Genomic DNA, 16,328 nt, shown 5'->3' with positions numbered 1-16,328 from the left:
TGGCTTCCAGTATCCCATAGAAGTGATTTTGGAATGCTCTTATTGTATTTTAAGCCCTAAATGGTCTTGGACCATGGTACAACAGTCTGTTACTTTACGTCCCATCTCGCACTCTTAAATCTGTCACTGCCAAAACGTTAGACATATAATTTCCTCGGAGAGATAAATTTGGGATGTAGTGTTTTCTGTTGCCAGCTTATCCTGCCCAAAACGTTGGAACAACCTACCTCAAAATATTCAGGAAGCAATCTCTAAGAGTTTCTCGAAAGCATTGGTCTTTAATCTTGCAATTAACTTGTGGCCCTACTTGAAATTAATCACTGAATCCAATTCAAGCAAGAGGGTGCTGTTCTTCAGTGACAATAAATCTAAAGCTGTCAGGATCCTGAGGTAAGAGGGGTCATTCTAGGAACCCACCGGGTGTCCTCTGCTGACTTTGCAGGGCTTGCAGTGTAGCCAGCAGATATTTCTCCAAAGACTTCCTGTGCCACTAATTGATTAAAAATCCAAAGGATTATTTTTTTAAGGACTATGATAAGCAAAATGATGTTAAAGTGATGGTTAAAAGATTGCATTACAGCAGTCATTTGTTCTGAAAACTTTTTTACATGTATGCACCAAAGTCAGTTCACATATGATTGGTCAACAGAAGTCACACCACAAACAGGAAGTGGAAATCGCTCACCTACAGATGTCTAGACAGACAACCTGTCTAGACAGGGCTGACTAGTTTAAAGGGCTGACAACCTTTAAACTATAGTAACTGGCCCCATGTTACTTTTCCCCATGGTGTCCCCAATCACCACTATGTGTAGACTTGGAGATATATAACAAAATAAGAAAAATAACCCGAATAACAAGGAGTAATAACACAAAAATCTTTTATCTTTACCTAATTCCACTGATAATGAATAAAGTAACATTGATGCAATGTCAGGTCAATTTATGTCTTGGCAAAAATCATTTTAAAAATACTGAAACTGCCATGTTATTTTTATCTTATGGAGCCCTGGAATTCCTAAAAGGTGAGCTTTTTATCTGCAAACAAGATCACTGAATTGTGGTGAATTAATTGTCTTGTGCATGCAGAAATTAATATGCTGCTCTAAAAGCTTAAGCTACCCTCAGCCACATTACAATGGGCAGAAATAAAATAGCGAAGTTTTATATTGACGAATATAATTTACAGTGAGTCTCTAACACTTTCAGATACACTATATTTGGTAGCTGTCCACATTTGAAGTTGTATGTATGTCAAGTTATCAAAGTAATAGCTTATGTATGCACAAATGAGAATAATTTAGTGCATATGAGTACGAAATTTTACGACATAGGACTTCAGTAGCATGTGGATTTTTTAAGGTAAGATAAGGAGAATGCTTATTATTGGGGCGATCGTGGCTCAAGAGTTGGCAGTTCATCTTGTAGCCCCAGCTTGGACAGTCTCAGTCGTTGTGTCCTTGGGCAAGACACTTCACCCACCGCCTACTGGTGATGGCCAGAGGGGCCGATGGCGCGATATGGCAGCCTCGCTTCTGTCAGTCTGCCCCAGGGCAGCTGTGGCTACAACTGTAGCTTGCCTCCACCAGTGTGTGAATGTGAGAGTGAATGAATAATGGAATTGTAAAGCGCTTTGAGGTTCTCGAAAAGTGCTATATAAATGCAATCCATTATTATTATTATTATTATTAACATCGGGTGTAAGTGCTACAAGCACACATAGTACTGAATGGTATTAACCAGATAGAAATCGCATTTTAAAGGTGGCATTAAAGAGGCTTTACAGGTTGCACTTAGCAGCCATACCTGTCCATTACACTCCTCAGGGCTCGTTCTATATTCATGCGGTGACCCACTCGTGTCACACCCAAATCCAGATAGTCGTCCTTGGTCAGGGAGGGCAGGTGGGTGCCATCAATCTCATTATCCAGGAAACGCTCTCTGTGCTCCCCCAAGTTCAGGTATCCCAGCCAGTCTGCGACGTCATACTTGGTCCAGTAGGGCAGCGGCTTGGAGGCGAAGGGCTTTGTGGGAGAAGGGGGAGGTAAATGGGGGTAACTCAAGCAGGGAGGCGGAGGGAGAGGGTGTAGAGGTGGAGAAGAGGCCCCAGACAGGAAATGAGTTGGAGAAAGTGATCGAGAAACTACTAAGGTTGAGTTTGGAGGAGGCGGCGCGCCAGAGGGGGCAAACAGGGGAGGCGAAGGAGAGAAGTAGGGGTCTCCGAGAGGGTTCCCAGGTGATGGCGGAGTGACCGAACCGCGGAGATCATACATGGCACTGTACAGAGGTGAGGTAGGGAGAAGTGGAAGGGATGATGGCCGTGGTGGGCCCATATTGGGTCTCTCTGAGGGTGAGATGAGGGGGCTGGGTGCTCGCCTTCGCTGGAGAATGTGTGATTCTGCTTTACGGGACTCACGACTGGGGATAAACTGGAATTCCAAGGCTTTGGTCCTGTAGACAGGTCTGTGTTTGGGAGAAGTAGGATAAGGGGAGTAAGATGTCGGTGACAGTGGGGAATGTGAACGTGGCGGCTGAGAAGTTGCTGGAGGCTGCGGAGATGGTGATCGTCCCCAGTTGGGGTACTGGGAGGCAGGGGTGGGAGACAGAGACAACGATGGCTGCGATAATGAGATCGGCGACGGCGACAGAGATCGAGCTGAGGGCGGGCTCAGAGCTGAGGCTGAGTCTTCTGAAAATCTGTGAGAAGAAAGAGAGAAATTATCACAGGGGAAAAACAGTGATGTAAAAAAAGTTACAAACATACACACACTAAGGGAAACAGTGTCCAGCTATTTTAGACCGTGTGGAGTAAAGTGCAAAAAATTGATTTGAAGGTTAACATTTTTATATTTTTTCCTGTCACATTATCAAAGTTATCACAGCCATGAGTCCATGATAATGATAATATCACAATATTTACACAAAATTAATTCCTTAACCATAGTTTTACAGTATTTTACAGACAAAGGGCTTCAGCATGGTTTGGTATGTTGCATTCAAAATGAGAGTAAACAAAATAAGCAGAGTGTATTTAAAACTTTTTAAAAGGCATTATAATATTCAAAATATTATTATATCTTGGTCAAATCATCACAACCTCCTAGCATTAACCAGGCTCCCAGTCACATCATTTAGATTAACCTCCCTCTTTATAAAGATTTCTTATAGAGATTTCTCTAGTTCTTCTTATAAAAGAACTGTGAGGCCACTAAATACCTGAGACTTCTCATTTCTGATTCTAACTTGTTTAGCACGTGGCTAAAATGCAACCTAATCCTATCCCCGGTGGACGTTAAGTGACAAAATAATAATTCCCTATATATTTGTAATGTTATATATGTAGTGTTCAGTGTGTAGACAAAACATCATCAAAGGAAATAGACCAACAAACTGCAGAGACTCAATCAGGTCAGCCACAACATGTGACACACCTTTGAGTCAAGCTGCGGGGCAAAGTAGTGTATTTTAACGGAGCTGCGAGTAGTAGAGGAGAAGCAGCAGCAAGAGTGGACAACAAACTGGTCATTAAAAAGAAAATAAAGTCCTCAAAAGCTTCACTCGGCAGTGTAACGGCTTAACTGAACCTATGCGAGTGACTCAGTGGGTTTGTTTTGGAACGTGAATATCTCCCATGTGAGAAAAGGAGCTGCAGGAACAGAGAAGCGTAGTAATCTCCCTACTTTAGTCAGCAGTAGTTAAAGCAGTTACTGAAAAGCAGGAAAGCTGTAATTAACCAAAACACAACTCTCTAATAATGACTGTCCTGGCATTGGATTGTTTTGTAATATTATTATGTGCACATTTTTAAATTGATATATATATATTTTCATTTTTAATTATCACTGTCAATACGGTATGCTGCAATATCCTTGATTAGAGATAGAAAACAAAATAGTGTGGAAGTGCTCTATTACCTGTTTCTGCTTCTGAGAGAAAAACATGGAAAAAGCCAGAGAAATAAGAGAGGTTTACACAGTATAGACACACTTACGCAAGACATAAACAGACAGTGCACAGTTTGAGGTTTTTTCCACAGAAGCTTGCACATCACAAGTGATGTATTCAGACATTGACAGAATGACAGTAACGAAAAATGAAGTTCATGCTTTGACGAGAAAACATAATGCAGTCAAGTTACGGCAAGCCGTACCTGTGTCTGCTCAGCTGTGTCTGGCTGCTCCAGCTGTCCTTGGTTCTTTGCTGCAGCTTGCTGCTCAGTTCATTGATGATGCTGGGCTTCATACTGGATGCGGGAGGGTAAATTTTCTTCCCCTCTAAAAGCGCCCCACGCTGGCCGCTCCCATCGCCAGACATCTGACTCTCTCCCCAAAGAGGCTTCATCTCAGGAGTGCGTGGCCGCTCAAAATATGGTGAAGTGGGACGTCCCAGATTCTGCATGTCCCTTACTCCATATCCGTCCTGGCCGCTTTCGTCCTCTGCCACTCCCTCCTCGATCTCATCCTCTTCCTGTTCATCTCGCCGCCTGTGGGAGTGGAAGGACGCGGGAGCAGTGCTGGTTTGTCTTTGTAGCTCCCCGGCACGACCTCCCTCTCTGAACCTGCTTGTTTTAGGGTAGGTGGATGCTGCTGCCGTAGCGTTCTGCATCTCAAAAGTCTGTCCATCCAGGTAGCTCATGTAAGACTCCAGAAAATCTCCTGCCCTCTCTGCATCCCCTCCCCCTCCCATCCGTCCTCCAGGTCCTCCTCTCTCCCCTCTATCTAGTCTGTCTCCCCTTAGAGCCAGGATGCTGTCCAGGTGGTGGTCACTGCTGCTGCGACTGTCCAGCTCTTCGATCCCAGAGTCCACCACAGTCTCCTGGGACTCTCCTTTCTTGGCGGTCGGGGGAAGACGGTGGTGCTCTCCTGGCCTTCGGCTTCCTGTGATTGCGGCAGAAGATGCTGAATGCGTGGTGTGTGTTCGCTCCTGGTAGAGCTGCGTGGAGGTGCTTGTTGTGGTGGCAGCGGTGGTGGTTGTAGCAGCACAGCTAGCGGTCGTGGCATGAGAGGCAGTGCCCCTTTGTGGGACAGTGGTGGCAGCAGTGGACAAGGGCGCTGGGGGACCACGGTAGGCTGGAGGAGGAGCAACAGTGTGAGGGGGAGGTGTTGGTGAAGAGCGCCCATGAGTGTGAGTGCTGTTGTAAAGATGGTGGGACATAGAAAAGGGTCTGTGGTAAGAGCCAGGAGGAGGTGGGGGTGAGACTGATGGTGGAGGTGGAGGGCCCGAGGTGGGCTGCAGAGTAGAGGGTGAGGGTGGAGGCTGTGGGTTGGGTGATGTTTGTGATGGGGAGGGAGCAGACTGAGTCAGGTTTGCCACCTCACTGTCATAAGATGTGAGACTAGAGGCGGTGGAGTCCCCGGCCTGAGGTGAGTGAAGGGGTGTATGAGCAGGAAACCCACTTATAAATTGTTCTTTTTGGGGGGGCGGAGGGGGCGGTGGTGGAGGAGGTGGGGGTGGTGGTGGAGGGGGCGGGACCTGCTGTTGGCGGGAGGTCAGGTTGCTGGAGAGCATTGCGCGTTGTGAGTATCCCGATATTCCCCTGTCGAAGCTGTTGGCGAACTCTAAAGGGGGCGGGAGTGGGTCTGCGTAGACAAATTCATCATCTGCATCGACTGAGGGGGCAGGGGGAGGGAGAACCATCAGCCCACTTCCCGTGCTCCCTGTAGTGCTCCTTGTCTGCTGAGCACTGGTAGGAGGAGGAGAGGGAGGTGTGAGGGATAGTATAGTGGCATCACTTTGACTTTCCATCCTGAGAAAAGTGGGCCTCCGCGGCTGCTGTGACTGAGCGGCCTGGTGGGCGGCGCTTTCAGCCGCTGCTGCATTAGCAGCTGCCTGTTCCACCCTCCTCATGTAGCCCTCTCTCTCCTTGTCCCTCTCCCTTTCCCTGGACAGCTCCCTCTCCCTTTCTCTCTCCCTCGATCTCTCCCGCTCCCTCTCCTTGTAACTTGGCTGATACGGCTGAGACTGATAGTGGTGTGTGTGGACTGTTTTGTCCTCTGAAAAGCGAACTCTTAGCCCCTCACGGGCCCCTCCTCCTTCCCGCTCCCTCTCCCCACCGCCACCGTCCTCACCCCAAACTGTCCCAACTCCTCTGAGGATTCTGGGTGAGGGTGGCCGTCCGACAGTGGCTGTTGTGGCCGCCAGAGAAGAGGAGGTCACCAGGTACGAACTTGAAGACTGGGAGGCGGATGACACTGGTTGAGAGGTGACACTAGATGAAGGAAACACCACGCTCGACATTTGGCGGGTAAAGTGATGCTCCGCTCCCCTCCTTAACCTGCTGTCATCTCTCAGAGCACGCTCTCTGGCAGCTAGGGCAAGGCCTAGTGGCGATGTGGGGTCAAGAGCCTTTCCTGTTAGAGGGTGGATGAAGGTGGTGGTAGTAGCGGGTGCTGGCTGCCTGCCTGCTGCTGTGTATAAATCAGTAGGCACAGACTTGGGCTGATAGTCCAGAGCAGATGAAGAGTACTCAGGTAAGCCAAAAGCAGGAGGCATACTGCGAGTATGATGGATGAAAGTATCCCCAGAGAACATGCCCTCATCAATGGACTTGGACGGGCGCAGCCTCGTTGATGAACTTTCAGCCTGTGTGTTAAGCGGTTGCTGTGATACCTGAGTCCGTGTTACTCCTCCTATTCCATCGCTCACTCCTCCGAGGCTCACATCCTCCTCAGCAGACATGAACAAGGAGGCACTCTTTCTGCGGGCTTCGTGAAACCGCTCCCTGTCTCGCCGAGCTGCGCCCACAATGGCGGCCCCAAACTGGCTGGTAAAGTCCAGATTATCCTGGGCTCGAATAGAAGGCAAGGATGGAGGTGGGGGTGCTGGAATGGATGGTGGAGCAGGGGGCTGTGGAGCAGGGGTGGAGGGTGGAGGACCATGCGGTGTTTTGGATTCATCTGCCTCCCCTGATGCTGGAACATCAGCCTCCACGCTGCTGCCCTGGCTGCTCCGCCCACTGCTGCTGGTTGAGGGGGCCTTAACGATGATGGTGGGAATAGGAATGGAGCTTTTCTCCATGGAGCCTTTGCCCCCCAGCGTGCCCTGGCCCATACGCAGGTCCTCCACTTTAGACTGCTTTACCAATGGACCCTTACCTCGCCGCGCCCCTCCTTTAGGACCACCTGCTCCAGCGCCAGCTGCACTGCGGTCTGCACGCTGGGGTTGACTCTGGGTAGTCTGTTGTTGCTGAGGCATTACAGTGGCAATGCTAGACGGGGGGACAGCAGTGCTGTATCCTCTCCTAAGACCAGCTGCCTTGGCCCCTGCACCAGCCCCTACGCCAGCTCCAACAGGCTCCCCAGTGTAGGCAACCTTCCGCGAAGCAGTCCTGCTTTGAGCAGTGTGGGCAGCTGCGTGTGCATACGGGGTTGTGTGGTCCACCGCTCCAGCACTGGGGCCTGTGCTGGCACCACCAGTCCTCTCCCTGCCTCCATGAGTGAAGTGTAATGCCTGGGAGTAGGGCTGGTAGTGTGCAGAGGTGGATGTGGACTGGGACACGGAGACAGAGGGCTGCTGCGATGTTTTTGTTCTCCAACCGAGTGGCGGAGCAGAGGAGAACGGTGGATCCGGTGGGGCTGTGGTGGGAGGAGGGGGGATGTCATCTGGGCCAGGCACCGACAAACTCCGGGCAAACTTCATGGCTGGAGGATGGAGGAACTGCTTCTCCTCCTCAGGCACCCCTACATAAAAGGAAAAAATAGGGATGAATTGGGGTTTAACTATGAGCATATAAGAAATAAGAAAAAAAGAAAGGGGGGGGGGGGGGTGTTAAATGTACAAAGGTAGAGAACAAGAGAAGCTGAGAGTAATATATGAGAGTGTCTGTCTAAATCTGCCTGCCCAAGCACCTGCCAGCAAGTCTGTCCTCAAATCTTATGTTTGTTAGTATATAATTCAGTTAGTGCTACATATTCCACAAGCACTAGCAATTAGTAAGCGAAGCACAGCAGCATTTTTGATGTGGATCACAAGAGAGCACATGAATATTTCTGAGGGAACCTTAGCAAAGCCTTACTAAGCAACACACCCATAAAATAACCCATCAGAGGGAAAGAAAAATGTAGGTTACCAGCACTACTTCAGCACTACCAGCACTGTTAGAAATAGTATAAGACAAACAAATATCTTTTTTTCTACAGATAAAATGCACAGAGTTTAGAGCCACAGACAGGACATTTTTGGCTACAGACAAACAGGTCAGCACAGCACAGACCTCTACTGGCCCAGAGGACAGACGGACAGGTGGACAGAGGGGCAGACGGAAAAAACAGACAGCCTCACCGATGGATTTTTGCCGCAGCATACCGTGCGGTGGGCCATGACCTGAGGTGTATTGTCCACGGTCGTAGCCTAGGCCCAACCCCGATGACATCACCCCCATCCCGGACTGATCCCCGTAGTTTGGCTGAAATGATAAAAATCAAAAGCCTGAGAGTCATGAGACGCACATGTATATAACACTGCATGGGAACAACAATAGATGAGACTAAAACAAGTCTGCAAATAGTTTCTTGTTTTGTTCTTCTTCACCGGTACAGCACTTGTTCACTTAGCAATATTTGTATGATTTTAAAGGTACTTTGTGTAATCATCCTCAGCAGAATTTGTCTTAACTTTCACCACCAGGTGGCAGCATTCTACTGCTCATTGTTGCAAATAAAATTTAAGATGTGCTGCTATTCTTTTCACAATTTCTCTTTAGCTACAGCCATTTTTTCAAGGTTCTTTTCCTTTTGCCAGGACTTGCCATATATTGTTATGTGTTAATTTTATTATAAATTGTAAAACTTGTTGTGAGCAGTTTCATGTAGGAACTATTTTCTTTGAACATTTATTGCCATCTGCTTTGTTTATAATAGTTGTGCACCAATGGTTGGTTAGTAGATTTTCATCGTAGGACCATGTTTAGATTATAGCAGTAACATTTATAGACAAAAGTAAATACTACTTCTGGCTACTTTCGGCTTAGTCATAGTATGACCAAGATTGTCAAAGAAGACTTCATTTTTTATTCAATATGATGCATAATGAGTGACTAAGACCATAAAGTCATCAGCAATTGGTTTATATGTGGTTTCTAGTCTATCCTAAAGACTTGTATATTATAGGAAGTCTTTTGTCAATTACAGCTATCGCCATCTTGTGGTCGTTAGATAGAATGCAGGTTTAGACACTTCTGTATTGTTTTAATTTTTCCAATGTGGAAGAATGTCTATACTTGTGACAAAGACCTTCTTTCCCCATAGGCCTATATGTCCATTCTAACAGGCATTGGCCACTCAATTATTTGTTTTGTTTGTTTGTTTTTTAGCTTAGTTAGTTTTTTTTTGTTTTTTTTTCAGCCCTAAAGCTTCTTTTATAAGCATAGTTTAACTGGTAATGTATTGATAGCATTTTTTTACGAGATTAAGCATTGTTTTTAGTGACCTGATAATACTGAGAAAGGCCAACTGACCACACTTTACCGCGCTATTATCTAAAACTACTTCTATCATATTTTTCTTTGAAATTTTATCCCACATATTTTTATCTCATTTTATGGTAGCCATGTTGGCACATACACACAAACACACACACACACACACACACACACATCTCTGAACACTCGTAAATTTACTGCAGCACAATACACACCTCATTGCCATAGAAACTTCTTCCCCTGTCCCTTTTTGGCCCCTGTCCCCGTGTCCCCGGCGCCTCATTGGTGCTGATTGTCTGCTGAGCTGCTGCAAGAATTTCATCGAGTTTATCTGAGAGAAGAAAAAAGGGGGAAAGAGACAGACAGAGAGAAGCAGAAAGAAAGAGAGCAAGAGAGACAAAGGAACATACGACAATGAAACAGAAAAATGGACAGCAACAAAATGAAGGGAACAATGTGCAGGAAGGGCCACACTTGACAAAGGTGGATGAGAAAGAGAGGAAGAGGTTCAGGAAACATCCGCTGAAAGACACGAGGTTTCTTACTCAAAGCCATCTGATAGACTGTCCTCTTCTTCTCGGTAACTTGTGAGGATTCGAATTCTATAGGAAGAAACGCAGGACAAGCTCGGTAAGACACTGCGTGGTGAGTGCCAAGTCATTTTGGACAGACATAAATACAATGCCTTAAACGGGAGTGCACCAGAGCATACCTGATTTTTTTTTCCAAGGGGTAGCAGCTGGAAGGAGGACAAAAGGAGACTTAAGTTTTGGCAGGATTGAAAGTGCAATAGCGTTGTTAATGTGAATACTAATCATATTCCCCAGAGCCCGACAAACTGAGTCACCTCTCCAAGCTTTTTCGATCTTCGATGTAAAACAACGTGCATCACACCCACGCTTTAGGACGGCTAAAGCATGCACACTAGTGTTACAGTAAATATGCTGTACACACATACAATATGCTCTGACCAACACACACACTATTGGAAGCAGACTGAAGCCAACTCCCACCTCTCTCCACTGTGAAATGGTTAAGATCCCGTCAGCAGGGGAGTGAGGACAAAGGAGACAAAGAAAAGCAGAGTTAGTGGTTAACCGAGTGAACAGGCAGGAGGAAAGTCGAGGAATTAAAGGTGACCCTTAGCATTCGCTGGTTTGAGTGAGTTTGTGTATGTGTATGCGTGTGTGTGTGTGTGTGTGGGGGGGGGGGGGGGGGTGCTCATCTGCGCTACTCATACTCGAGCAGTTATATTTCATAATGTGTGGTTTATTGAGCTTGATTAAACAGCAATTAAATCTAATGCACAATGGTTAAACCAGCTATGAAGGGTTTCTGTGCTTGTGTTTGTTTCATCTCTCACAAAATCTACACTGCACACATCTTTTCAAAATAAGCCATATTTTTATTGAAACAAGTGTCCAAACATATTTAAACAAAGCTTGAATGTAATTACTGTCAAGAAAACAACAATTTGTTGAATAAAGTGCACCGCAGGATCACTCTGGTTTTAATGCCCTTGTTATCTTGCAGCATGACTTCTAGCTGAACCGGGACACTGCACCAATGACAGGGGTGAGATAGTTTAATAAGCATCACAGCTAAATGAATTCTAATGCATTAGAGTAAGCATATGGCAGCGGCTGACATGGCTTCATCACACATTGTGCTCCTCTCACCTTGATTTAGTAGAGGAGGCACAAGCAACCAGATTCAAGTGCAAATGAAGAAACCAGATCTCAACTTTGGTTATTAAAGGACGAATGCACTTTATATTGAGTCAGACTTTAGATAAAGAGAGATTAGATTTACATGCTAAGCATCGCCATGGAGTATAGTGAACAGCACCCATGGGAGACTACTGTAACCCCAAAGATGGCGGTTGTCCCACCTCTGCCCTTAGAATAAGTCAATAAAATAGTCGAACTGGGACTCAACTATGATATTCATTTTGTTATACTGACACATGCAGACAGCAGAGGTTCACGGCAGATTTAGTTGCCTCGCATAAGGTAAAGCTCTTTGTTATCAAAGCAAAGATGTCGTAAATGCACTTTTTGACATTGTTCTTGGCTTACTATATCTATAACTTGAGTGCTCTGCTGTTGGTGAAGTCATAATATCGTGCAACTTTTCTACAGAAGTATAATATTCTGGGGCAAAGTTTTCAAGCCTGAATCTAAACTTCTTTTTTTCATCAAATTTCATGCAGTTTTTATGTCCCAGTGGCCAATGGTGTTATAGTTATGGATACATTCTCACTTAATTAGTACAGGAGTTTCAGAATAGTTGCCCAGAGACATTTAAAAAACCACTCCAAAGTGGAAAGACTTTCTTCTGCCCTGGCTGGGCACGAAGTTTTCAGGCCAAAAACCCGGTATGATCATATGATAACAGTATATAAGGCTTGACAGATTTTTCTTGTTTTAAATTAACACATAAATAGATAATATCGATGCAGATACCTTGTTAGGAATTGTGAAAAAGATATACAATAGAGTGGTTACAAATTATGCAGCATATGCTTGTATGTTTCTTAAGCTTAGTTTGGCTCCTCCCTCATTCATAAGGGGTCGCCACATTTGGTAGCTCAGCATATTTTTATACAGAATCCACTTCCTGATGCAACCCCAAATGGATTTGGAGTTGCATCAGGAAGGGAATCCTTCACTTGCTAGGTGAACAGTACTAAAAGCAACAATATTAATATGACTATTATTGTGTGTGCATTAACACTTGTGTTGCTTGGAGTGAAACTGTAAGGATCAGATCATACATACAGTGTTACTGGTAAGATTGAGGAGTCTATAGTGAGCATTGGGACAGTAGGAAAGTGGGTTAAGGGGTTTAGGAAACCTGCACTTGTGTGTCAGACTGGGTGCTCATGCTTTGGGTGGTCAGGTGAGATCACACCACAAAAACAGGGCAGGTGAGGGGAGGAGATGGGGGCGGAATTAAGCAAAAGCCTAATCTCTACACTCAGGTTCATCAAGTCTGATCCTGATTTGGACAAGACTAGAATAACAAGAAGAACAAGCTACTTGAAAATGATTAAACTGGACGCCCCAGAGGGGGCATCTCCTGCCAGGATGAAACCAGGGATCTTTTGCATGTTAGGTAAAACCACTAAAACAAGCCCAGATATTTTTTTGACACTGGCCCCTGGAGAGTGTATATGCAGCGACATCATGTAGAAGAGTGTGTATAGCTCTGGATAGCACATATGGGTCAACAATGCAAGGAGCTCAAGAGTTTATAAAAACAGATCTGAGACTACCTAACAAAGCCTAGCTGATCATTCTACTTATTCTCATGTCATCAGCTCTCATATATTATTAGCCGTTAACTGGGCATGCTCAGAACCAGAGCGTTTTAAGTGCTTGGAAGATATAACCCAATCAGCAGTAAAATACTGGCCAGCGTTCTGATCAGCAACTCTCCTCCCACTATTTTGCCTCAAATAGAGATGGCATAGCCACACATAATGCAGTCACCATAGCAACAGACCTGGAACAAAGTTTTTTTTTTCTTTCTTTCAATTTTTTTTTTTTTCAAAAATTACTCATCTCAATAATTTTATCCTTGGTGTGATTTTCTTCCAAATCAATAACAGAGATTTTCAACAAAAAAATAAATTAATTAAAAAATGGAGTGGCTATTTTGCAACTTTCTCACAGATGTATTAAGACCAGACACCTCGCTCTGATGCATGTAGCACCCGCAAACTCTGTTCAGGTGATACCTTTGCAGTTTCAGTGTTACCTTGGCGACAAATGCTTGCTGAGTGTCAGCATGAGTGCGAGCAGAGGGGCTGGTAGGCTACTCTGTGGGTGCTGGGGTTAAGTGGGCGGGGCCAGGGAGCAGTAAGGGGTGCAAGGGGTAAGAGGCAAGAGAAGCGGGCAGTGAGAGAGGGATCACAGGGTAGATGGCGACACTCGTTTTGGGTGGGGTTACCTGTAGTGGGGGTGCTGGAAGTGACAGTGTGGAACCTCTGAAAGAACAGTGAAATGCATTGAGACTGTCATCCATGGCGGCAGCCAATCTTCTTTCCTGCTAGTTTCTATCACTGAATAAGTGCGCTCTCTCCTCACTACTGTCTTGCCATCTAAATTTAGCCCTTGCTCAACTCTCCTTCACACTTTTGCATCTTTAACAACCCCCAACTCTGGTTTCACACTGTCCTATCATTCAACACCACCTCAATCTGTTTCTACCCAGTACAGCACCCCGCTTCTTTGTCTACATCTTCCTAGCTCCCCTTACTTGTTTCAATTCATCTCTTTAAAAAAAAACAGTGGTTTAAACTAGTTTCTTACCCATCTCCTCCAATTCTGACGTCATTGATTTGGACCGCAGGGCAATAGCTGGAGTGCTCAGCCTTTTACTCTGCTGGGGGACTGGAGGAGAGTGAAGAGAAAAGGAAGCAGTGGTCAGTCAAGCTGTTCACGAACAAGGTTCAATTAGGACCAGAATTCATCAACAGCAGCCAACACCAACGTGTTCTCATCCCGTATACTGCCGTCCCGTCAGATGCCGCTGGCATCACTGAGATATCCACAAGATGTCCTTTGGCACTGGTTATGATGGTTGAGTGCCAATTTAGGGAGCCAGCATATGATTCAAGCCTGCACAGGAAAATTATACAAACACTTTTAGAGAGTGTTTTTAAAGGTGAGACCACAGTTTTTGTCCATTCAGATGATGGCAGTTTGTGCTGCATCACAGTTTTTCAACCATCTGTGGGGTGTCTGGTAGGGCTGGTTATTTAGTCAGATTTTAACCACAATTAGGACTTTGACTTCCTACAGTAAAAAAACCCCAAAATAATCTAAAGATGAACTAAAACTCATTTGTAGTTGAACCGTGTTTCCCATCTGGGAGCTTTCACTTGTTGGTTGGTTTAGGCACAGAAAACTTCTCGGTTAGCTCTGTTAGACTGTGCCTTTGCTTTAAATATACTTCTTCAAACATTAACCCTGCAAATTGACAAATGATGCCTACACAGTGATTAAACATGGCTCTGCGAGAGCTGGAAGTGAGAGAGTTGTCTATGCATTATGATAGACCTGTGTGCCACAGCAAAGGACATCTTGCGCAGTCGTCTGTAAGTGTCAAATAGTGACATTTTGTCAATGTCAAATTTGACACCCTAGGAATGAGAACAGGATGGCACTCCAGGAAGAAGAAAGCAGACTCTTACTTTTCTTCCTTGAACCCTCCTCCATGTCAGGGTTGCGGGTTACCATTACAACCTTGACCATGAGGCTGTTACCACCCTGCCGGATCATGTTGACGACCTGCCGGTGACCAACTTTCACCACATTCTGACCGTTGACCTGGGGCACAACACAGGTGTAGATATTTATTTCTTTTAAGAAAATTCATTTTTATAACTTTCCCCTTCATTTACAGCATGTCAATGAACCAGATGGTTGACAACGTTAAGCACTTGTAGTTTAGAGTTTCTACACATCACTATTTATAAAAATTGTTCTTTGTTAGCTTTGGCTCACAAGGAATTGTTTCAAACTTTTTGTTTTTTGCTACTCTTGATTCTGTGTGATGTCAATGAAAGTTGGCTTAAAGGAAGAGGAAAACTGATGATCTGCACCAAAGCTTAGTAAAAGACAAATAATGACCTTTTTATTTAACTATAGAGCTACTTTAGCAAACTACAGAATAAAAATACAAACCAGGAAATGGGCAGAAGTAGTCTACTGTAATGTCTTTTTATTCACACTCACACTTGTCTAGATTGCTTCTCCTCATCTGCTGATTTTCATGGTGATTCAGTTGCAGATATAGCATTTTAATCAAGTTTTCTGACTTTGGAAATCAGATTCACTGGTAAATAATGACTATAATAAATAATAAATAATGATAATCACTACCTCTATTAGGAAATCCCCCATCCTGAGACCGGCTCTCCAGGCCACACCTCCCTCATCCACTGACTCCAAGTACTGCAGGGCAGGGAAGGCCGGGGTGGGGGTAAACTCTTCGATAGGAGTCTGAGCTGAAGATGGTGTGACAATATGAGATTGCATTAGCACTGCGTGTAAGATACTGTATTTTCAGTAAGGTTTTGTGAGCGTGCTCATGTCTTACCTTTTGCACCTCTTAGGACAAAGCCAAAACCCTCGCTATCTTTTTTCTGCAGAAGCACTGTCTTCTCCTTGATTATATAGTCACTACCAGAGAGGAGACAGAGGAGACACAGAGTATGATGGTTAGACACGTGCTGTACATCGTTGCTCATTCACGATGATGGTTGGAAAAGCACATCACATCAACCTTTTTTCAACTATACCACTCCAGTCCAGTCTTCACGATTCCAACTTCCCCCCTGCGGTTACATCACCTGAAACTCCTATCAGCTGTGTATGGGTGTGAAACAGGTGCTCTGTATGAGGTTATACTTCAGCTTAGATTTTTTTGATATTATTAATATCTGCTCAAGAATTTGTTTTCAAATGAAATTATATCATAGCATCCTATTTATGTTTTTAAAGTCTAACATCCAGAAAAGTCCACCTCCAAGACTTCAGAGTTTGTCATTCATTATATTTCCAAGGTAGCTATAAAAGGGGCTTAAAATTATAGCAGATCTAATATAAAGCCTAATGTGACTGGCATTTTATATACTCTGAAATATGTTGCTCCTGAAAACATTAGAGAGGGATCAAAGGTAAAGGTTTATTCCTGGAATATTGTAGTTCCAGCCTAAAACTAGTTAATCTTAGCCAAACTTTAACCACCTTTAAATTGCAATCTATGCCAGTACAAGTACAGTGATGACTTAGAATCGTGTCTTTTTGCGCTTCACTTTCGTGTATGCTTTTTGACAGCGAGCATGGAGCCAGTTTTTACCAGAACCTCAGTCAGAGATGCTATATACAGTTCTATGGCG

The 16,328-nt window shown here is 44.9% G+C and overlaps 1 protein-coding gene across 1 annotated transcript in view; it reads right to left on the bottom strand.

Annotated features, from left to right (window-relative positions):
• The window catches only part of shank1 (SH3 and multiple ankyrin repeat domains 1), a 100,910-nt gene that overhangs the window by 4,654 nt on the left and 79,928 nt on the right, over positions 1–16,328 (bottom strand). The window contains exons 16-26 of the mRNA XM_086290012.1: positions 15,527–15,609; positions 15,310–15,434; positions 14,619–14,754; positions 13,735–13,815; positions 10,432–10,440; positions 10,131–10,157; positions 9,964–10,020; positions 9,634–9,749; positions 8,281–8,404; positions 4,151–7,679; positions 1,807–2,697 (exon numbers count right to left, since the gene is read on the bottom strand). Of these exons, the coding sequence (XP_086146138.1) occupies positions 1,807–2,697; positions 4,151–7,679; positions 8,281–8,404; positions 9,634–9,749; positions 9,964–10,020; positions 10,131–10,157; positions 10,432–10,440; positions 13,735–13,815; positions 14,619–14,754; positions 15,310–15,434; positions 15,527–15,609 (5,178 nt within the window). The remainder of the gene's footprint in view (positions 1–1,806; positions 2,698–4,150; positions 7,680–8,280; positions 8,405–9,633; positions 9,750–9,963; positions 10,021–10,130; positions 10,158–10,431; positions 10,441–13,734; positions 13,816–14,618; positions 14,755–15,309; positions 15,435–15,526; positions 15,610–16,328) is intronic.

The sequence above is a fragment of the Aulonocara sp. 'chitande type north' Nkhata Bay genome, linkage group LG4 (genome assembly GCF_057382095.1).
Source record: "Aulonocara sp. 'chitande type north' Nkhata Bay isolate Kocher_YH1m ecotype deep benthic linkage group LG4, A_spYH_male_GT1.1, whole genome shotgun sequence".
NCBI lineage: Eukaryota > Metazoa > Chordata > Actinopteri > Cichliformes > Cichlidae > Aulonocara > Aulonocara sp. 'chitande type north' Nkhata Bay.
Note: the sequence above shows the minus strand (reverse complement) of the source record. Positions and strands in the feature narration are given on the sequence as shown.